We start from the raw sequence: 23,329 nt of genomic DNA on the forward strand, positions 1-23,329 counted from the left end.
AAACAGGCGCTTCCAAAAAAAAAAAACACAGCTGTAATTCAGATGCCCGGTGCCCGACAAGGGGCCGGACACCTGAATAGGGGGTGGCAAAGGCGACAAAAGATAGATTAATGCATTGCATGAATCTATCTATTGGTGATAGAGCGGTGCAGGAGAAAGGGGGCGGCGCTCCTGCGCCCTTTATGGACGCACCACCACTGACTGAGAGGATGAGCTCACAGTGCTTATAATAATTATTTGTATATTACTTATAGTAATTAACCCCTTGCCACCCAGGCAAATTCTAATGCCGCATACACACCATCACTTTATGTGATGAAAAAAAACGACACTTTCTGTGAAGTAAAAAATGACGTTTTTGAAACTTCAATTTTCAAAGACGAAGTTGCCTACACACCATCGTTTTTCTCACAATGTTCTTGCAAAGTGAGGTTACGTTCCACCGCGTTTTACCATTGAAGCTTGCTTCCTAAGTAGCTTCTGGGCATGCGTGGATGAAAAAACGTCTTAGAAAACGACGTTTTTTGCTACACACGGTCAATTTCTGTAAAAGTAAAAAGTGCACTTTAGAAAAACGACACATAAAATTGAAGCATGCTTCAATTTTTTTTGGTCGTTTTTTACAAGACATAAAACAACGTTTTCCCCCACACACAGTCAATTAAAGTGACGTTTTTAAAAACGTCATTTTTTTTCATCACATAAAGTGATGGTGTGTACGCGGCATTACACTTCTCTCCTACATGTAAAAATCATTTTTTTTTTGCTAGAAAATTACCCAGAACCCTGAAACATTATATATATATTGTTTCAGCAGAAAACCTATGGAATAAAATGGTGGTCGTTTAATTTTTTTATGGTACACAGTATTTCCCCTGCAATTTTTCAAACGTGTTTTTTTTTTTTACAGGTTACATGTTTAGGACGGGCCGCCCCCCTGTGTGTTGCAGTATTGTGGGAAAAAAGAAAAAAAATTCTGCCTGCCTAACGTTGTGTGCATTGAGGTGTTTTGCGGTACATTTTGTTTGGGCTGCTGTAACATAGAGCACTACAACACTCTTCAATACAGGAAAATGCATACATTGCGGAGCATGACATTGTAGTGTGAACTGACTTTTTGAGGGCTAATTGTTAACATGGGAGCAGGCTGGTGTCGGTTATGTAGGGTGCAGTGATTTAAAGTGGATCTTCTCCATTTTTTCCCTCTACTTACTGAGTTGCAGCTTATGCACAATTCATTGTCCTGCTGAGATCCTTTTCTCTGCTGCCACAGCTCGGGTCCTGAGCCGCCATGTTATTATATGTCCTCATCGGAAGTTGCTGACTTAGCCGATGATGCGGTTATAGTCATACCCCCTCCTCCTTTTGTGAATGAAAGACTATGCCTTCTGGGATCTGCGATGTGCATATTTGTGTAGCGGAGTGGAGAAGAAGAGGGAAGTTTGTTTTCGGGGTGAGGATCCACTTTAACCACTTGAGCCCCAGCCCAATTCAGACATTTCTCTCATACATGTAAAAAGCTGTGTGTTTTTGCTAGAAAATAACTTAGAACCCCCAAACATTATATATTTTTTGAAGCAGAGGCCCTGGGCAATAAATTGGTGGGTGTTGCATATTTTTATGTCACACCATATTTGTGCAAATTAATTAAAGCGAAGTTCCGCTCATTTGTCTCCTCTTCCCCTCCGGTGCCACAATTGGCACTTTTGGGGCGGGAGGGGGACAGGATACCCACTTCCCGAGAGTCCATGCTGTGGCCCATGACATCACCGCGAGGCTCCCTCCTCCTCCTCCCCCTTTTGCCGTGCCAGTAGGAGAGAGAAGCATGGCCTCTCGCATGCGCAATAGGGTTCCTGGTGTGAAGCCATGAGGCTACACTGCTGTATTCCCTTACCAGCAATAGCGGTGGTAGCACCTGACAGCTGATGGAAACATCAGCTGCGGTGCCGACATCGCTGGACTCCAGGACAAGTTAGGGTCCTTTCACACGTGCGGACCGTTTTTTAGATCATTTTTTATCATCAGTTGATCCGTTTTTTCATCCGTTTTACATCCGTTTTTCATCAGTTGTCATCTGTTTTTCATCCGTTTTTTCATCCGTTTTTTTTTTGTTAGAACTTTATTTTTATTACATAATTTGATGAAAAACCGATGTTAGCGGATCGGATGTTAAACGGATCGTCTGCTAACATCCGGTTTTCGTCCGTTCCGTTTTTTTGACGGAAGAAAAATAGGGTTTTCTTCCATTCAACAAAAATGGAGCTTAACGGAGACGGATGTTAACAAACGTTAGCGGATGCTCATCCGCTAACGTACGCTATGCCATTGGAAAGCATTGCAGTCCGTAAACGGACGTATGAAAAAACGGACGAACGGTCCGCACGTGTGAAAGGACCCTAAGTGTCCTATTATTAAAAGCCAGCAGCTGCAGTATGTGCTGCTGGCTTTTAATATTTATTTTTTGGGGCGGACCTCTGCTTTAATGAATTTTAATGCACACGAACACAATATAATACCCAATTGTTTGTTAAAATATAAAAGATGATGTTACGCAGAGTAAATAGACAAGTCACACTTTAAGGCCTCGTGCACACTGGACATTAAAATAACGTTACAAAAACTCCTGTAAATTTGCAGTGAGTTTTTCAACTTTTAAAAAAAAAAATCAATGTTTTTTCAATATTGTTTTTTAGTGTCTATTAGCGTTTTTCCGCGTTAGCGTTTTTTTTAAGAACATTTTTTTTTTTTCCAATGGATCAAAAACGTTAAAAAACGCTGGTGAGTGACGTTTTTGAGCGTTTATCGAAGTTTATCAGCAGTTGAGCGTTTTTACAGCTGAAAAAACGTCTCTCAGAACCCACTATATATTTTTTTTTTTTTACTGCACAAAAACTTCACTGCCCAAAACTGCTGATAACAGCCTATGTGTGTATGGACACATAGGATAATATTATGGAGAGTTTAAAAACAGCTGCTGTAAAAACGTCCAAAAACGTCTAGTGTGCATGAGGCCTAAAATTGCTTTTTTTTTTTTTAGTATTTTTTAAAACATTTTAAACATTTTTTACACTGTATCTTTCAATTTGTTTTGATCTATTTTATTGCTAACAGAAGGGATAAATAACATCCCTTGTAATAGAATGAGCCGTGGGGGTGGGACCTCTTTCTGCCGCCTGGCTCGGTTTACACCTATGCAGTTTGCATTTGCTCCATTTCTGCAGTGATTTTTGCTGTGCGTTTTGCCTTTTTGCACACGCGATTTTACCGCGACTTGTGTTTTGTATTTTTTTTTTGCACAATATGTTGTTGGGTAGATTAAAAAACATAAAATGCAAATCATGGCGAAAACTGTAGGCTTTTCTGCAGCTTCTCCATGGAAGTCTACTGAACCAAAAAAGGCACAGTTTTGCGTTTAAAAAAGTCCCTGACCCTTTCCAAAAAGGCATCAGCTGAAAAAAGCTTAGATGTGAACGTGTCTTATAGGAAACCGTGTTAAATGAACCACAGTGCGTTTCTGCAAAAAGCACGAAAAAGCGCATTGGTGTGAATCTAGCCTAAGCCCAGGTTCACACTGATGCCGTGCGAAACACTGCATGCAATTCACACAGGAATCGCAGCACGTTTCATTGTAAATTACATGCAGCGTCTCTGGGGTGCGATTTAAGCCATTGATTTGTATGGCTCAAATGGCACCGCATTCACAATAAACTCGTGCAGGACCCTTTTTTGTCTGCATCAGAATCAGATCGCATGGGTCTTCACACACATGCAATCCGATTCTGCAAATCACACTGCGTTTTGCAAACCGATTTCAGGTTGGGTTGCCACCTCATCAATTTAAAACCAAACACATATTAATTACACAGGTTCTGTGGCTTATTAGGCCTCCTTCATGCGGGCGGCATGTTTTGTTATTTTGAAATTCCTAGACCTCAGGCACAAGGATCATTTTCAGTTATGCATTGCAATTAGCAGTGATTTACATGCGGCTGCGTTGGAACATTCTTGCCATTTCTGATGTGCTTTCTGTTGTTTTTCTTTCCTTGTTGCCGCTGCTATCTGCAGGTGAAATAGTACATTGCGATTACCCGAGGTTATGTACAGATAGCTGCGATAAATCGGTCCTGGACGCAGTTAACTTTTTTTTTCTAACCGCAAAAAAAAACATGTACCCATTGCTAAACGCAGTGTGTGAATGGGGCCATAGGAAAGCATTGTCTGAGTTTAGGTGCGGTAGATAGCTTACTCTATACGCAGTTAAAAGCTGAATCATATCCGCCGTGTGAAAGGGGCCAAAGGCGGTAATTTAATTTATTTAGTGCCTTACCTGCATTAAATTGGCCAGAACTTGTGCAATTAATGTTTTGGGTTATAAAGGGATGAGGGGCAAACCCTATTTTGGGGTGTCATTAACATAACATACAATCTGCAATTGGTTCGCATGAACGGGTTGCAATTTTGATGCAGTACAGCAAATTCACTGTGAATTCGCATTGCATTTAGTGTGAACCGAGACTCAAAGTAATCCAGCAGCTTCTTAGCAGCAAGGATTACTTTCATATTGAAGAGAATTGCCAGCCCTAAAAAATTATATTGCTATCATTGCTGCAGCGATGACCGAGATATCATCGATACATCGCTGGACGGCAATTGGTTAAAGCAGTAGTGAACTGCTGCAATAAAAAAGAAAAACAACTTTCCCCTGGAAAATAATAGCATAATGGGCTAGTATGCATTGCATATTAGCCCATTATGAAAAACGTACCTTACCCACTTCTGGACCACCCCCGCCGTCATTATACGGCCATACTTTGAAGTGGAAATCGTTGGTATGGCAGCAGCCCGGTATCTACTCAGGGCTGTTTTTTTGCATGGGCACGCTAGGAAGTTGCCCGGGGGCCCCACTTGCCTGGGGGGCCGCACCTGCCAGGGACGACCCCAGCCAAGCATCATTCAGATGTCACAAGGTTTGCTGCGCATTGTGCCAGTGCTGTGCGGCTCCCTCACAGAGACAGAGTGCTGCGTGATCAGTCCCGATATCAGTCAGCGGCGGGCAGTGTGAGGCAACTGTCACTGTGAACACAAATGTTGTGTTAATGTTTAAACACTGATTTTGTTCCAATACATATAGCCTTATTGATAATTTGCATTTTTATTCTCGAGCGTGATCATGTAGACAGGGCCCCAGTGCATTATATTGCCCGGGGGCCTATAATGCTCTTAAGATGGCACTGTATTTACTTCTTCAGTGGGCAGTCCGCTTTCAGATAAAGGTGGTCTCTGCAGCGGATTGGCCGCAAGATCATCAAGATTTTATCGGTGGCGGAGGAGGCCCCCCTCCCGCCACACTCCCGTGCCCGCCACTGCTTCCCGAAGGCGCCGGCAGCGGCAGAGTTGATATCGTCCTCTTCCGTGTTAGGTATGGAGATGAGTGAGGGGAAGATGGTCCTTGCTCGGCTCCATACAATTTCAGGGCAGAAGCGACGTCAAAACGTCACTTTTGCTCAAAGCTCTTAGAGACATTTTTTTCAAACAACTTTTCTTGACTATGGTATACCAGAATATACCCTGACCTCTAAGACCCCTTTACCGATAATACCCCACATTAACCCTTAATAAATAATGAGACCACTACTTAATGTTGGAGTAAAAACTGGCCGTAGCAGCCTCCTTTATTTTAAATACTCTTTAAATAATAAATAACCAATAACACATAGAAAAACACGTATTTCCTGAGATAATAACCTCTCCTAAAATGGTGCTGGACTTTGCAGGACCCATTAACCGCTAAACTTGTTAACATTTTAACTTTGTAACCTTGTAACACTTTTTTGGCACTGCGGTGTCCTAACCTCTGGTCATAGGCCTCAAGTCGATGAGCTGACTCAAAGACGACCATTGACCGCAGTGCCCCCATTCACCAACCTTCCAGCTACATTAGTAGACTGGCAAATAGAAACCCCTTCAGAACCCATCCCACCGCTGGGTACTGGCGTCCATCTTTGGGGTAATATCTTCTCCTGCAAAGTCCAAAAAAACACCCGCCACTGCCACGACGACGTGATCCTTAAACCTGCAATGAAACAAACACAAAAACAGCACCAAAAACATATACCACGTTATCAAATACCCTCAGTACCATACTCAATAACCCAAAAGAAGGGAGGGTGGGTGGGAACTTCGCTCCCCCACGCCTCACTTGCCCGGGAAAACGGAGGGTAGGAGATATATATAATCTCCCCTCCCACCGCTCCTACTCCTCCCCCCCCAGCTACCAGGGTTTCTGTTAACCCTGTCATGGCCGGCCCTACACTGACTTGCAGTTGCTCCGGGCCTCACTTGACTATGGTATACCAGAATATACCCTGACCGCTAAGACCCCTTTACCGTTAATACCCCACATTAACCCTTAATAAATAATGAGACCACTACTTAATGTTGGAGTAAAAACTGGCCGTAGCAGCCTCCTTTATTTTAAATACTCTTTAAATAATAAATAACCAATAACACATAGAAAAACACGTATTTCCTGAGATAATAACCTCTCCTAAAATGGTGCTGGACTTTGCCCATTAACCCATTAACCACTAAACTTGTTAACATTTTAACTTTGTAACCTTGTAACACTTTTTTGGCACTGCGGTGTCCTAACCTCTGGTCATAGGCCTCAAGCCGATGAGCTGACTCAAAGACGACCATTGACCGCAGTGCCCCCATTCACCAACCTTCCAGCTACATTAGTAGACTGGCAAATAGAAACCCCTTCAGAACCCATCCCACCGCTGGGTACTGGCGTCCATTTTTGGGGTAATATCTTCTCCTGCAAAGTCCAAAAAACACCCGCCACCAGCACCCAAAGGTAACACCTTACCTTCGGGCGCACCTCCACACCCTCATTGCTTGCTGTACCCCCTCCTCTAAGCGCAACACCCACATGTCAATCCCCATGTCCGTGAGGTGAACACCATCACTCCTGAGGTACCGCCACGTGTCCACTTCCAATTCCGGGTGCCGAACCACTAGCCCCCCGTTCTTAAGCACAAACCGCCCCACATTCCTGTTGATCTTCCTGCGCGCACGATTCACCCCCTCCACTGACCTAGCCATCCTCCACGATGTCCTAGCCACCATGTCCGACCACACCACGACCGTATCCGGGAAGGACATCCGCATCCGCTGAAAATCAAATTTGATGTCCCGAGCTATCTCCAACATTGATCTCACTCCAAGATCATTCCCCCCGGCATGAATAACAAGCACATCCGGTGGCCTGTCCAAACGTGCAAATTTGTGCACCTCCGGCACCACCCTGCTCCATAACATCCCGGGGACCCCCAACCACCGTACACTCGCCTCCTGTCTCAAAATCCCCAGCTGGCGACCAGTCGGGCGCGCCTCCGCCCGTTTGGCCCCCCGAACCACATAGGAGTGGCCCATTATCCAGACCAACAGTGGTCCAGCACCTGAAAGACAGTAAGCAAAGAACATATCACCAACATACCCCCAAAGACAGAGACGACCCCCCTCTTGAACAGTCACTGAACCATATTTTCCCCTTATCAAGAAACCAGCTCCCCAGTCCATCAACACAAATTCGCCACCAGCTGCGGCCTGACATATAACCGAAACCTCCTGGATTCCCACCGTCCTATCCGCTTTATTGCTTCTTCACCCAGTCCATTCCTTGCAGCCTCCGTAGCCGCCCCGATCCTAAACGAATGAGCCGAGAACTCCTTTGCAACGAGGCCCAACGCTCCCAGACACTTCCTAAACACCGCCACAAATTGGTATCGTGACAGCGGGGACCCATTTTCATGTACTAAAAAGGTGACCCCCACTCCCGGACGGACGTCCAGGTAGTCCCGAACCAGCCCAACTGGGCACAGCTCCGATCCGTCAATCGGGAACACATGGACCGCCCTGCCCTTGCCACTCTGGTCCGTCTTGGACCTCCTGAGCCACAGCGTGACCCCCTCCGGGGCCCAACCAACGTCCGAGGCCCTCATGCCCCCCTGGACCGCTTTCGACGGGCTCACCAGCTCGCCCACCCTAAAAGCCCCAAAAAACGCCAGCGCGAATGCTGCGCGGAACAATGCAGCCTCAAACCTGGACGAACATACTGTACCCACTTTTTCCATAAGCCCTCTCAAAATATCGAAAGACACCGGGCGGCGGGCGTCCAGCCGCCGCCCCTGCTTTCTGTACCCCTTGAGAGCTTGGCGCACCCAGAAATCCTTCGTGAAGTCCGGCCACCCCTGCCACTTGAACAAGAATGCCAACCCAGCCAGTTTCTTATCTAATACCGACTGAGACACTCCCGCCTCCATGTTTCTAGACAAAAAATACAATACCAGTGTCCTCACCTCCGGTCCCGAAAGGTGCACCTCCGACTCCCTCACCAGATTCTGCCACTCCAACCATACCTTTTCATAGGCCGCCCAAGTACCCTCACTCACCGATCTCCTAATCCAATTGGAGATGATTCCAACGGAATCTGCCACAGCCACTCTGGACAGGGGACCCCTCGTTCCTCCGCTTCCGGCACCAACTCCCGGAACCTGTCCCACTGAAACCGAGACAAAGCGTCAGCCACGACATTGTCCACACCCGGTAAGTGCACCGCATACACAAACACATTCAACTGCAGACAACGAAGTACCAAGTGTCTCAGGAGACGAATCACTGGGGGAGAGGACGCAGTCACGCGATTGATCACTTGCACGACCCCCAGATTATCCCCATGGAAGCGCACCTTCCGATCCCGGAAAGATGTGCCCCACAACTCAACCGCCAGCACCACTGGAAACAGCTCCAGCAGCACCAAATTTTTTGTAAACCCTGCAGACAACCATGACTGCGGCCAAGGGCCAGCACTCCACTGTCCTTGAAAGAAGGCTCCAAATCCCGATCCCCCGGCCGCATCCGTATACAGCTCCAGGTCGAAGTTGCTGACCGGGCCGGACATCCACAAGGCCCTGCCGTTAAAAGCCTCTAGAAACGAGTGCCACACCAGCAGGTCATCCCTATGCTCCCTCACCAGCCGCACGTAATGATTGGGCAACCTAACCCCCGCCGTGCTAGCCGACAGCCGTCGACAAAAAATTCTCCCCATTGGGAGGATCCTGCAGGCAAAATTTAGCTTACCCAAAAGTGACTGCAGAGCTCGTAGTTGCACCTTATGCACACCGATCATACCCTTAACCTCCGCCTTGAGGCCTTCCAACTTATCCTCCGGCAACCTGCATTCCATCGCATCGGAATCGATGACTATGCCCAAAAATTGAATGACAGACCTAGGCCCTTCCGTTTTGTCGGGCGCCAACGGCACCCCAAAAACGTTCCGCTATGTGCTCTAGCGTAGATAACAAAACCGCGCAAATCCGTGACCCTGCCGGGCCAATGCAGAGAAAGTCATCCAGATAATAATACTCCCGCCACGTCTCGCACCACCCATTCCAAAAAGGAACTGAATTGTTCGAATAACGCACAGGACACCGAGCAACCCATGGGCAGGCACTTGTCCACATAGAACTCCCCCTCCCATTGACACCCCAACAACCTGAAGCTGTCCGGGTGCACCGGCAACAGCCGGAAGGCCGCCTCGATGTCCGCCTTGGCCATCAATGCCCCCCGGCCGTACCTCCTGACCCAACCCACTGCCGCGTCAAACGATGTGTAACACACTGAACAATCCTCTGCATTAATCGCATCATTTACCGACCCCCCTTCGGAAAGGAGAGGTGATGAATGAGCCTGAACTTGTTCGGTTCCTTCTTCGGTACCACCCCCAACGGCGACACCACCAGACCCTCCAAAGGGGGGGATTTAAACGGGCCCCCCATGCGGCCCAGCCCGACCTCCTTCCGCAGTTTCTCAGAAACCACTTCCGGGTGCTGAAGCGCAGAACGTAAATTCTTAGACATTGGTGGAACCACCGTCAAACTACAAGGAATACTGAAACCTACAGTAAAACCCTCCTCCAGGAGCTGAGCCGCCGCTCTGTCCGGATACCTACCGAGAAACGGCAGCATCCTTTTCACCATCACCGGGGTGCTCCCTCTTGCCAGAAGAATCCCCGGAACGGCCCTTGCCCTGCTTGAAGCAGCGGGAAGAGGGGTGATTACCCCCACACCCGGAGCATTCATGCTTGTATCGGCATGACCCTCCGAACTTGCAGTTGCCCTCATTGAACTGCCAACAAACCCCCTTTTTCTTTCCGGCCGACTGTCCCAGGGAAGAGGCCCCCCCCCCCCCCCCCCTGAAAAAACGGCGCAGACGTCCTCGGAGCCGTCATGAGCCGCATCCAAAGGCTAATGTCTTTAGCATCCCACCGGATGTTTGGCCGTATCGCCCGGCGTTGCCTAAACTGTTCATCATAACGAAGCCAACCTGTGCCCCCATAGCACCTGTAGGCCTCACTGATCGCCTCCTGGTAGCTGAAGAGCGCCGAGCAGTGCTCGGGGTTCTTCTCGCCTATCACGCTGGCCAAAATAGAATACGCCTGCGACCAATTCGCAAACGTGCGAGGTATAAGCCTGTATCTCCTCTTTTCCTCATCCTCCTTTTTGGAATCCTCCGGCTTAACCCTGTCCAAGTTAAATTTCTCCAACGGTAACAGCGCGAATATCTCCACGTACTCGCTCTTCCAGATCTTCTCACGGACCTCCTGTTTCAGATGCGACCCCAGTGGCGCATCATAACAAGTGTAAACCTGCCCCCTTGCCTCGTCCGCCAAACGCACCAAATCCCGTTTCTTAGCTGTGGCCCCCGCCGACTCGGCCGTTACCTCCGGCTGCAACGCTGCCCCGGCCCCCAAGCCACCCCCATCTGCCTCCTTTCCAGCCGCCACTAACGCCGCTGGGGCAGCCGCCGCGGTCACCCCCGGTGTCCCCCAGACCGGCCCCCAGGCTGCCGCCGGGCTCGCGGGGGGTCTGTCACCCCCTTTAAGCTGGCTAACCAGAGCCTCCAGCCCAGACAGAAATCTCTGCAATCCTGCATCCACCCCAGCGTTCCCCACCTGAGCATCCGTAACCTGGGAAGATGTTGCACTACCCCCAGCCCCCGCGGGGACCACCAACCTACCCCGGGCCCCCCCCCCAGGCCCCTCTCAACCACATCAACACACTGCACAGTAGAAACATTGGTGTAAACGGACTTACCGGGCTGCGTGGAAGCAATCCCATCAGCCGAACGCCTCGGATCCCTCGCTGCAGGCACCGACCTGGGCAAGACCTCCTCTTCTGAGCCAGACCGCTCCCCCTCCGACCGGTTCGCAAACAGAACTTATTCCCCCGATGATGACCCACCGGGCGGCTCGGTCCCGGAGGCCGAAGGCCCAGGGCCGGACTCACTCCTCCTGCGGGCCCTGGACCCATGCACGGATTTAGTCGAAGCTTTTCTGCCTGGCGGACCTCTGCTGTTGCCGGCGCGCTCCACCTCCCGACCCCTCACCCCTGGGGCCTCCTGCAAGTGGCTAGCCGTGGACGCTGGGGGGCTAGCCACCGTTGCCTGCGATCCAGCACGCCGAGGCACCACGACTGGGCCCGTCACCAACTGCTCCACACGCCGGGCGGGTAAGGCCGCCGCATCTAATCCCCCTGGCCGTCCCCCCCTCGCTCCCTGGCTGCTCCTGGTGCTCCTGGCTGGGCCCTCTGAAACCGCCGCCGCCGCGCGTTTTGCGGGGGGACCCAATGGGGCCCTACCGTGGCTGCTATCCCTCCTCTGCCATCCCGGAGATAGACTGGGGGAATAACGGCGGGGGGGCCGGGACGAGCGCGCCCGCGAGGCCCCCCCCGGCCCGTGTGATTAGGCCCCGATGCTGCTTGCGCCGCGTCCGTGCGATTAGGCCCCGATGCTGCTTGCGCCGCGTCTGTGTGATCAGGCCCCGACGCTGCTCGCACAGTGTCCACTCCGACCTGCGGGAGAAGCGGCCCCAGCTGCTGCTTCAGCCAGTCCTCCCCCCGAACCGCCGCCTCCGCACAAAGCCGTGCAAATAAGTCCTCGATCGCCGCCATTCCCGCCGCCGTTCCTACCTGGGCCAACGAAACACTGAAGGCTGTGTAGACCACACAGTAACTTCGCTCCCCCACGCCTCACTTGCCCAGGAAAACGGAGGGTAGGAGATATATATAATCTCCCCTCCCACCGCTCCTACTCCTCCCCCCCCAGCTACCAGGGTTTCTGTTAACCCTGTCATGGCCGGCCCTACACTGACTTGCAGTTGCTCCGGGCCTCACTTTTTCTTTTCTTTTTTGCATTTTAGTGTAAATATGAGATCTGAGGTCTTTTTGACCCCAGATCTCACATTTAAGAGGACCTGTCATGCTTATTTTCTTTTACAATCCTTGTTTACATTCTCTGTTATATAAATAAAAGTGACACAATTTTATTTTAAGTTAGCTGTTAAGAGCCGGTTCACATGGCGTCCCATTGTAGTCAATAGAACCGTTCTAATAGGAGCAAAACAACAAGCTCCGACTTAGAAAAAGGTTCTTGTACGACTTCGGGGACGACTCGGGGCGATTTGCATTGACTTCTATACAGAAGTCATTTTGCAAGTCGCCTTGGAAGTCGTCATCAGGTCGCCTCCGCCGCTTGCCGTTGTTCAGAGGCATGAGGTCGAGTGAGGGAATGATGGCCCCCACTTGGCTCCACACCACTGGATGACGGAAGCGATGCCAAACGCCACTTCCACCCAATGGTCTTAAAGCGGGGGTTCACCCAACAATAAATTTTTAACATTACATTCAGCCGAGTTGTCCTAATGACAATCGGCTGTTTTTTTTTTTGTACATACTGTATTTTCACCGCCGCTTCCGGGTATGTCTTCTGCGGGACTGGGCGTTCCTAATTGATTGACAGGCTTCCGACCGTCGCATACAGCTCGTCACGAGTTGCTGAAAGAAGCCGAACGCTACGTTCGGCTTCTTTCGCCAACTCGTGATGCGCAGTATGCGACGGTCGGAAGCCTGTCAATCAATTAGGAACGCCCAGTCCCACAGAAGACATACCCGGAAGCGGCGGTGAAAATACGGTATGTACGGGAAAAAAATTAAAAAACAGCCGATTGTCATTAGGACAACTCGGCTGAATGTAATGTTAAACATTTATTTTTTGGGTGAACCTCCGCTTTAAAGGGGGAAAAAAATTATTGAAAAAAAAATGTATTTTTTATTTTTTTATTATTGCATTTAAGTGTAAATGGGAGATCTGAAGTCTTTTTGACTCCAGATCTCACATTAACCACTTGCCGACCAGCTGCCCTCATTAAACTGCAGCAGGTTGGCACAGCCGGGTGAATCTTTGTAGGTGTACGTCGGACACTTTACAAACGATAGGGGGGCGCGCGATGTCCCCCGGCCACCTGCAATCACTCCACAAAGAGCCAGAACGGGGATCTGTGTATGTAAACAGATTCCTGTTCTAAAAGGGGAGTAGAGAGAGATCTGTTGTTCCTAGTGATTAGGAACAGCGATCTCTCTCCTCCTCTATTCACTACACTCCCCCTACATTTGGAAACACCTCCCTAGGGAACACTTAACCCCTTGATCGCCCCCTAGTGTTAACCTTCCCTGCCAGTGACAATTATAAAGTAATCATTGGCTATTTTAAGCTTTGATCGCTGTATGTCACTGGCCCCAAAAAAGTGTCAAAAGCGTTTGATCTGTCCGACCCAAAGTCACAGTCCTGCTAAAAATTGCAGATCAACGCCATTACTAGTAAAAAAATACATAAATAATAAAAATTCCATAAATCTATCCCCTATTTTGTAGACGCTATACCTTTTGTGCAAACCAATCAATATACGCTTATTGCGATTTTTTACAAAAAAAATGTAGAAGAATACATATTGGCCTAAACTAGCGAAGACATTTTTTTTTATAATTTTTTGGGGATATTTATTATAGCAAAAAGTAAAAAAATAAATTGTTTCTATTTTTTCAAAATTGTCGCACTTTTTTGTTTATAGTGCAAAAAAAAATAACCGCAGAGGTGATTAAATACCACTAAAAGAAAGCTTTATTTTTGGGGAAAAAAAGGACATACATTTTGTTTGGGTACAACGTTGCACGGCTGCGTTATTGTCAGTTTTTTTTTTTTTTTGCAAAATATATTTTTATTAATAAAGACAGTGAAAGTAATCACAGAACACCAATAAAAAGAAAGAAATAGTGAATCTGCAATCCACATGTACAGTTTAGAACTTGATACTATTGTATGGTGTACAATATAGTGCTCCCATGGGCCCACCATCAGCAAACATGACTGGACATTCCCTCCACCCTGTCACCCGCCGGCACCGGCGCGAGCAGAGGGGGGCCAAATAAGCCTCCAACAAACCTCCGCCCGCTCCTCCTCCAGCGAGCAACATACCCCCGCGCGAAGGCCGCGCTGAGGCGGGGCCGAGACGCCCGCACAGCCATGCTGTCCCTCTCAACGTTCTCTAGATCTTACAGCAGTGGGTCCGAGGTGAGCAAACCAGCAACCATAGCGTTTTCTAAAACCCAACCTCCATACATTTATACAAAAAGAAACCTGAAAGTACGTGGAGGGCAGAGACTAGGAAATGACCACAGAAAGAGTAGTGGTGAAACAGAAAAGAGAAGAAGAAGAAATAGGAAAAGAGAGGGGTGACGGAGCATACCTGTTGTTCAGATGACATGTTGCGGGTCTGCATCGAGCGAGCCGAGTCCGAGGCCGGGCCTCTCCCTCCACCCAAGGCTTCAGGGCTTCCCCCTTAACCGCGATCTGAGGGATGGTTCAGCTAATTCTAGTATGGCCAGGTCAAGACTCGAGGACAGTTCCCCGTGTTCGTTCGTGTGTGACATATGTGCCACCCACGGTGCCCACACTACATTGAAGCGGTCTAGGGTATCTTTACAAGTCGCTATCCAATGTTCAGCTTCCCTAATATCATTTACCTTGGCCACCCATTCCTCCCTCGTCGGAATCTGCGGACGCTTCCAGTAGATGGGGATCACACGTCTAGCCGCGTTAAGGAGATGCGGCAGTGCACTTTTTTTATATTTACTAATTGGAATTTGAGGTACATGAAGGAGGAAATGTGTCGGGTCAAGGGGGATGTCAAGGTCCAGGGCCTCTTTTATTTGGAGCCTAATGTCCTCCCAGAAAGGACGGATTCGGGGACAGTCCCACCATATGTGCAGGAGTGTGCCCCTGTACCCGCACGCTCGCCAACATTGGTCCGAAACGGAGGGGTAAATCCGCGCCAAGTCAGCCGGCACCCTGTACCAGCGCGTCAAAACTTTGTAATTTGTTTCTTGAGTTCTAGATTCCATCGAGCTGGAATGAGTGAGCCGGTACAGGTGTGTCAGCTGAGACTCGGAAAATTGGGTCTGTAAGTCCCTCTCCCAGCCCCGCACGTACGCCGGTGTGGGGTCAAGTGTGGCTGATCCGAGTAGGCGGTACATTTCGGATACCAGGTGGGGAGGGGGGTCAGTTTCTATGAAGAAGCGCTCAAAAGGTGTAAGGGAGGCAGTATCTCTAATAGAATGCCCGTGTGTCTCGAAAAAATTATGTAGCTGCCTATATCTCCAAAAGGACAACTGCGAGCCGGACTGTCTGGCCTGTAGGGACTCATAGCTAAGGAGTTTGCCGTTACTCATGAGCTTCCCGCAACTGGCGTCGCCATCGTCCACCCACGAGCCAAAAAAGGCCATTTGCTCCCCCGGGGGGAACCATAGAAACCCTCCCAGTGGAGCCAGTGGGGACACAGGGGGGGAAAGGCCCAGGGATCCGTTAATCTTATCCCAAACCGAGAGGGCGTGTACCGTCAGCGGGGAAGTAGAGTCCGACAGTCCTCTATATTCCCGGGACAGCCAAGGTGCATATGATAAATTTCTCCCAGCTAAACATTTTTCTAAAGAAACCCACAATTTGGATTGGGTGTGGAAGCGCCAATTGAGGACCCTCTGCAAGGCTATCGCCCTATAGTACCTGGCCACATCCGGGACCCCCAGGCCCCCAGCCTGTTTAGAGCATTTCAGAATCCGTAGTGCAATGCGGGGTTTACAAGCATTCCACACGAACCCAGATATCATGCTAGAAATTCGGGTAAAGAAAACTTTTGGCAGGGGGATGGGCAGCATCTGGAGAAAGAAGAGTATTCGCGGTAGTACGTTCATCTTGACGATGTTGATGCGGCCCAGCCAGGTGAAGGCAGTCTTAGTCCATTGGGCTAGATCTTTTTTAATCGTGGCCAGCAAGGGGGGGTAATTGGCCGCGTATAGGGTGTCAAAACGGTCCGTCAGTTGTATGCCCAAATACCTAAAGGAGGAGTTGGCCCATGTAAAAGGAAAAGCTGACTGTAATCTATCCGCCAGGGACTCAGATATTTTGATAGGGAGGACTACTGATTTAGAGGAATTAACTTTAAAGTTGGACAGTGCCCCAAATTTCTGGAGCTCCCCCATCAGGACTGGCAGCGAGGTCAGAGGCTCCGAGAGGTGAAAGAGCACGTCATCAGCATAGGCTGAGAGCTTGTGTTCAGTATTCCCCACCTTTAGACCTCTTATATCCATATTCGCCCTGACTGTACGGAGCAACGGCTCCAGTACCAGAGCAAAGAGGAGGGGAGAAAGGGGGCACCCCTGCCTCGTGCCATTCCTGATCGGGAACCTGGAGGACAGCACCCCATTTACCTTGACCTGTGCACAAGGGGAAGAATATAGAGCCATGATTGATGTCAGCATACGAGGTCCCAACCCCTGATGTTCCAGCACCGCCCTAAGATAGGACCAATCTACTCGGTCGAAAGCCTTTTCGGCGTCAGTCGACAGAATTATGTACGTTTTTTGGGCAGGGCAAGAGCGGGCCCAATGGATGAGCTGTACAGCTCTGATTGAGTTGTCCCTCGCCTCCCTTCCGGTTATAAACCCAGTCTGATCCGGGTGTATCAGCTGGGGTATGATGTGCTTTAGCCTATTCGCCAGGGCTTTCGCTAGGATTTTCACATCCACATTTAACAGGGATATCGGCCTGTAACTCTGCGGGGCCATAGGGTCTTTGCCCTCCTTTGGCAGCACGGAGATGTGCGCCAACAGCGCCTCCGGGGGGATTGGGGAACCCTCAGCGATAGCGTTGAAATAGCTACACATGGGGGACATCAAAAGGGGCAGGAAGGTTTTGTAATAAGCCTTAGTATAGCCATCTGGACCGGGGCTCTTCCCATTAGGCAGGGATTTTACTATCAGCCGAAGTTCTCCAGGGGTAATTGGAAGCTCCAGATCTGAGCACTGGGCCTCAGTTAGGGGAGTCAAGCCGGCAGAGGTCAGGTATTCTCTAACGGCCTCTGCTCTAGGGACTGGATTGGATTGATCAGGAGTTAAATTATAAAGTTGCGAGTAGTACCGTTGGAACCCCGAGGCAATGTCTGAGGACCGAGCAGCCACCGCGCCCGATGGAGAGCGGAGCTGCTGGACATATGCTTGAGCGTGTTTCTTGCGGAGGGCCCTAGCCAACATGCGACCGCATTTGTTACCATGCTCATAATATTTGTAGTACATAAACCTAGTTTGCTTGCGCATTTGCCGGTCTAGCAGTTTCAGGAACAGCGACCTCATGTCAGTCAATTTCTGCAATGCCCCGGGGTCCCCCGCACCTTTATGTCTCACCTCCGCCTCCTGAAGGGCATCCAGAACCCTCTTAAAGTCAGCCTGACGTTCTTTTTTAAGCTTAGAGCCCAGGGAGATCAATTCCCCTCTCACTACCGCTTTGTGACTTTCCCACAGGATACCCTTACTGATCTCTTCTGTGGAATTTTCCCGGAAAAAGTTAGTGATAACCTCCTCCACTCTGGCCACCACCGCGGCATCGTCCAGTAAATTTTCATTTAACCTCCACGTCCAGGTCCTATCAGAACCTGACGGTAGAGTGAAGGACATCGCGACCGGAGCATGGTCGGAGATTGTTATATTGCCAATGGACGCGGACTGCAGGAGCTCCAGAGTGTGGCGGTCCACATAGATGTGGTCAATTCGAGTGTATACCGCATGTACAGCTGAGTAAAAGCTAAAGTCCCTACCGGTAGGGTGAAGCACCCTCCAGCTATCCAGCAAGAGATGAGACCTGAGTGTTCTGCGAAAATGTTTGAGGTACGCGTAGGAGTGCGACGGCCGGGAGCTAGATGTATCCAGGAGTGGGTCTGGGCTGACATTAAAGTCTCCACCGACCACCACGCGCCCCTCCTTGAAGTCAGTCAAAAGATCTAGGGTATTGTCAATGAAAGTCAATTGGTGGGCGTTGGGGGCGTATAAAGTGGCAAACGTGTATTTCGTTCCCGCCAGGGTACCCTTAATAAAGACGTACCTGCCCTGAGGATCAATTCGACTATCTATAAGCTGGAAGGGGCAGTTTTTATGGATCGCGATCGAGGTCCCCTTGGACTTGGAAATCGGGGAGGTGCTATGAAACCACTGACTGTACAGATGGGAAGGCAACCTGGGCAGGGACTGGGGGGTGAAGTGGGTCTCCTGCAGAAAAACTATCTGTGCCCTCAGCTTTTTCAGTTCCCACCATAGCTTGTTTCGCTTACCTGGGGAGCAGAGGCCCCTGACATTATACGATACGACCTTCAGCGATGACATGGTGGGGAAAAACCAAGAAGAGCCCGCCCCAGACGTCGGCTCGCCCGAAGCAGAGGCAGCCACACGGTGATGCTCCTAGGAAAGGAGGGAGGGGAAGAGAAGGGGGGGGACGGAGAAGGCAGAGTAAAGATCAGAAGAGAGACAGAAAAAGTGGTCAAGCCAGGCAGAATAATCACAGTAAAATAATGTGTACCGCAACCCAGCATAAGAAAAACAAAAAAAACAAGTGAAACAAATAAACATCTGTAAGCCGAGCATAGGACCCATCACCGCTGTGGTGGGAGCCCTACACCGTGGCTCTAAGTCCCAATAGGGAACTACACCCAAATAGGGGGGGCCTACGTGGGGTTCGTGTGCCAACATGGAGGGGAAGGTAGAGAGTCCCACCCCCGCCCACCGCATCTCACAGAGTGCTGAGAAAATAAAGGGGGAACAGTAAACAAAACAAATTTTCCAGCACCCCAAGTCCGGTGTATCAGAGTGGCAGAAGAGGGACAGCCGTCCCTGAAACGAGCACACCAGTCTAACCAGCCTCAAAGGACCATAGCACAGTAACATCCGGCCTAGGCCAAGTGCGTATCAGAGAGGTACGTCCAGGAGGCAAATCAAAGTGCCAGGGGGGCCGTCACCCCGGGACAAGAAGTGAAATCGAAGCCTTCAAGGTGGCATTTAGAGGAGATACCCCTGTCAGTCCTGGGACAGAGAGGGCCCCGGCAGGGGGTCCTGATTAGTGCGCTGTCTGTCCCTCCTGCGATTCTTTCTCGTGGCCGTTGTCCACGGCTCGGGTAGCTTTAACGACGGGGCCTCAGATGGTTCCCTCCAGTCAGGGAAATCCACAGGGTCTAGCCCTAGGGCCGAGAGAAAGTGTGGAAGATCATCTTTCGTGCGTAGCGTGGCCTGTTTCCCATTTTTGGTTGCCTGCAGGTAGAAAGGGAAGCCCCAGCGGTAAGTCAGTCCAGCATCTTGGAGCACAGTCAGTATGGGGCGGAGCGCTCTGCGCTGCATTAAAGTGCGCCTGGAGATGTCTTGGTAAAAAAACAAACGTGCCCCATCAAAATCGTAGAAAGGTTTTCCACGCATTTTTTGCATTATGCGCTCCTTGAATGTGTACTTGTGGAGCTTACAGATAACATCTCTGGGGTTGTCAGCGTCTTGCGATGGCGGTCTCAGTGCCCTGTGTGCTCGATCTATTTCCATAGGAGCAGTCGCAGGCAGGCCCAAAATGTCCCTAAAGATGTCTTGCAACGTGGGGATAATGTCGCGGGAAGCTGTGGCCTCAGGGAGCCCCCTTATCCTTATATTAACCCTTCTGCTGCGGTTTTCAGAATCATCTAGCTGACATAGCAGGGTTTCAATCCTCTGGTCTTGTACACGGCACTTAGCCTGCAGCAGGGCAATAGTGGGGAGAGCCTCCTCAAGCTTTTCTTCCAATGCTTCCACCCTATTCCCCAAGTGTGATGTGTCCGCTTTTAGCTGGGTAATGTCTTCAGTGAAGGCCCTCTCCACCCTGCTTGTGAACCTTTCCAGGTCTTCTCGTGTAGGGAGGGACATAATATGGCGCCTGAGGTCATCATCCCCCATGAGGTCCGGGGCCATCACGTTTCCACCCGGGGATGTAGGTGATGCAGGGGGGGCCGAGTCACTCACCGACCTTGGGGATGAATCTGGGGAGGCAGACGGCGGAGGAGCTTTCTGCTGGCGTGTCACAGCCGTGACAGGCTGGGATGATTTCGGCGCCTTCTGCGTCTTCCCGGTCGGCGCCATGTTGGATGCCTCGCGGCCTTGTCCTCGGGTCCCCGAGAAGTAGTTGTCCAGCTGAACCTGCCGGGTGACGGGCGTTCTCTGTGGCTGGGACGGCTGGCGCAGTCGCTGGGACATGGGGGGAGCCGGATCAACTCTGAAAACCCCTCTGTAGCTAGTGAAACGGCGGCGGTGGAGCGGAGCTGAGGTAGAACACGTCCTGCGTTATTGTCAGTTAAAGCGACACAGTGCCGTATCACAAAAAATGGTCTGGTCATTAAAGCAGAGTTCCCCCCTAAAATGGAACTTCCACTTTTCAGAACCCTCTCCCCCTCCGGTGTCACATTTGGCACCTCTCAGGGGGAGGGGGGAGCAGATACCTGTATAATGCAGGTATTTTCTCCCACTTCCGGGCATAGATAGCCACAGTATCTGCGGATATCTATGCCATATCCGGCCCCTCCCCCCGCTGTCTTCTGGGAGACACACAGGTCCCAGAAGACATCAGGAACCATTCAGATCGCGCAACGTGGACTCGGGCCTGCGCAGTAGGGAACAAGGAAGTGAAGCCGCAAGGCTTCACTTCCTGATTCCCTTACCGAAGATGGCGGTGGCAACACCCGAGAACAGAGGGACAGATTGGCCTTGGGTGCCGACATCGCGGGCGCCCAGGACAGGTAAGTGTCCATATTTTAAAAGTCAGCAGCTGCAGCATTTGTAGCTGCTGACTTTAAAAAAAAAAATGATCGTTAGAGCGAGAGCAATAATTCTGGCAAAATACCTCGGGGCAGATCCACGTACCTTTGCGCATTAATCCGCCGGGCGCATCGTATCTAAGATACACTACACCGCCGTAACTTAATTTTTTTTTTCGAATCCTCAAAGAATTTGCGCCGTAAGTTACAGGGGCGTAGTGTATCTTTGGCGGCGTAATGGCGCGGCATTCAAATCTCTGTGAAGGGGGGCATGTTTTATGTAAATACGTCGTTACCCGATGTAAACAACGTTTTTTTTTAACTGCGCATGCGCCGTCCGTGGGGGTATCCCAGTGCGCATGCTCGAAATGAAACTGGAACAAGCCAATGTTTAAGACGGTGACGTCATTCTACGCAAATCCCTATTCGTGAACGACTTACGCAAACAACGTCAAAAATTCAAAATGCGAGGCGGGAACGACGGCCATACTTAACATTGAGTATGCCTCATAATAGCAGTTTTAACTATACGCCGGAAAAAGCCGAACGCAAACGACGTAAAAAAATGCGCCGGCCGGACGTACGTTCGTGGATCGCCGTAACTAGCTAATTTGCATACTCGACGCGGAATTCAACGGAAACGCCACCTAGCGGCCGGCGGGAAAAATGCATCTACGATCCGATGGGGTACTAAGACGTACGCCTGTCGGATCGATCCGAGATGCAGTCGTATCTTGTTTGGTAGATACAAAACAAAGATATTACGCGCAAAATTTGAAATTACCAATAGATACGCCGGCGTAATTCTTCTGTGGATCTGGCCCCTCCTCTGTAACTCAAAACTGGTAACCTGTAGAACGTGTTAAACGTCGCCTATGGAGATTTTTAAGTTTGTCACCATTCCACGAGTGGGCTCAATTTTGATGCATGACTTGTTGGGTATCAATTTCCTCGGCGTAACATCATCTTTCACAATATAAAAAAAATTGGGTTAACTTTACTGTAATCGTATTCATTTATTTTTTATTTTTTCCAAGTGTTTTTTTTTTACGTTTGTAAGACCGCTGCACAAATACGGTGTGACATAAAGTATTGCCATGACCGCCATTTTATTCTCTATGGTGTCTGAAAAAAAATCTATATATACTGTAATGTTTGGGGGTTCTAAGTACGGTAATTTCTAGAAAAAAAATATATAATTTTAACTTGTAAACATCAAATGTAAAAAATAGGCCCGGTTCTAAGTTGTTACAATGCAAGGCACTGTTTACTTTTTTTTATTTTATAAATATGAGGGGTGTTGCAAAAAAAAAAAATTAAAAAAAATTCAGCACAGCTGCCTTTTCAAATAATACCTCAACATAGTTTTATGGTGGCAAGAAGGCCCATAGAAAATAATTATGCTCTTTCAGCCCTAGTATTGAACTTGCTCAACTAACATGGTGTGAAGGAACCCCATTTTTTTTATGAGCGTATACATGGTCTCTCTGAGGTAATTGGTGAGTACAAGACGCACGGCGACATTTCCCGCCAGGCTCCTCTTCAGTCAACACAGCGAGATGCCCCACCCACTCCTCCCTCAGCTACATTCCCCAGCAGCCAGTCACATCAGCGCTTCCTGAGAGGAGCCTGTAGAGGTGGGCGGGGCGTAGACGAGGAGAAGCTCCGCGCGTAGTCGGTGCCATTTATCTTCTGTCGTCATCAATCGGGGGATCCGGTAGTTATCCACAGAGGACCGTGCGTGACTGGCGAGGACAGGCTCTTCTTCATGGACTCGTTTGGGAGACGTGTGCTAGGTGTGTGAGTGCCTTTAATTCTAGGTGTGGTGACAATACAGCTGCGACACACCTACGTGGTCAGTTACTATTCTATAGACTGGGCCGCACATCACTGACAGGCCTGGGACAGTTATTCATGTACACTCATCTCCCATAGTGCTCTCTGTCAGCACTGCATATTTAGGCCTCATGCACACAGCTCAGGAGAAGAGAAGGGTCACAAACGCGCTTAACGCCACATTTTTGCAAAAGCATCAGGTGTGTCAAGCTCTATGCACATTTATTTTATTGGTAAAAATATTAATTTATTCTGGCCTTTCAATATTGCGAACGCTGAGCGCTTTGGTCATTTTTTTAGCAGCAAAACTGACCACAATCGCACTCCGTTCATGCATGGTGCAGTGGGGCAGTGGGTGTCAATAAATATATATTTTTAAATGCTTCCAGACCAGCCGCCATCATTATACTGCAGCAAGGTGGCTCGTTCTCGCATATCGCCGTAGCTATACGT

At 49.6% G+C, this 23,329-nt stretch overlaps 1 protein-coding gene across 1 annotated transcript in view; it reads left to right on the forward strand.

The window, feature by feature from the left end:
• The first annotated feature begins 22,644 nt into the window (after positions 1–22,644).
• Positions 22,645–23,329, forward strand: part of RBM46 (RNA binding motif protein 46) — an 86,520-nt gene continuing 85,835 nt past the window's right edge. Inside the window, exon 1 of the mRNA XM_040332117.1 lies at positions 22,645–22,836. Coding sequence (XP_040188051.1) covers positions 22,809–22,836 — 28 coding nt within the window. The 5' untranslated portion in view covers positions 22,645–22,808. The remainder of the gene's footprint in view (positions 22,837–23,329) is intronic.

The sequence above is a fragment of the Rana temporaria genome, chromosome 1 (genome assembly GCF_905171775.1).
Source record: "Rana temporaria chromosome 1, aRanTem1.1, whole genome shotgun sequence".
Lineage (NCBI taxonomy): Eukaryota > Metazoa > Chordata > Amphibia > Anura > Ranidae > Rana > Rana temporaria.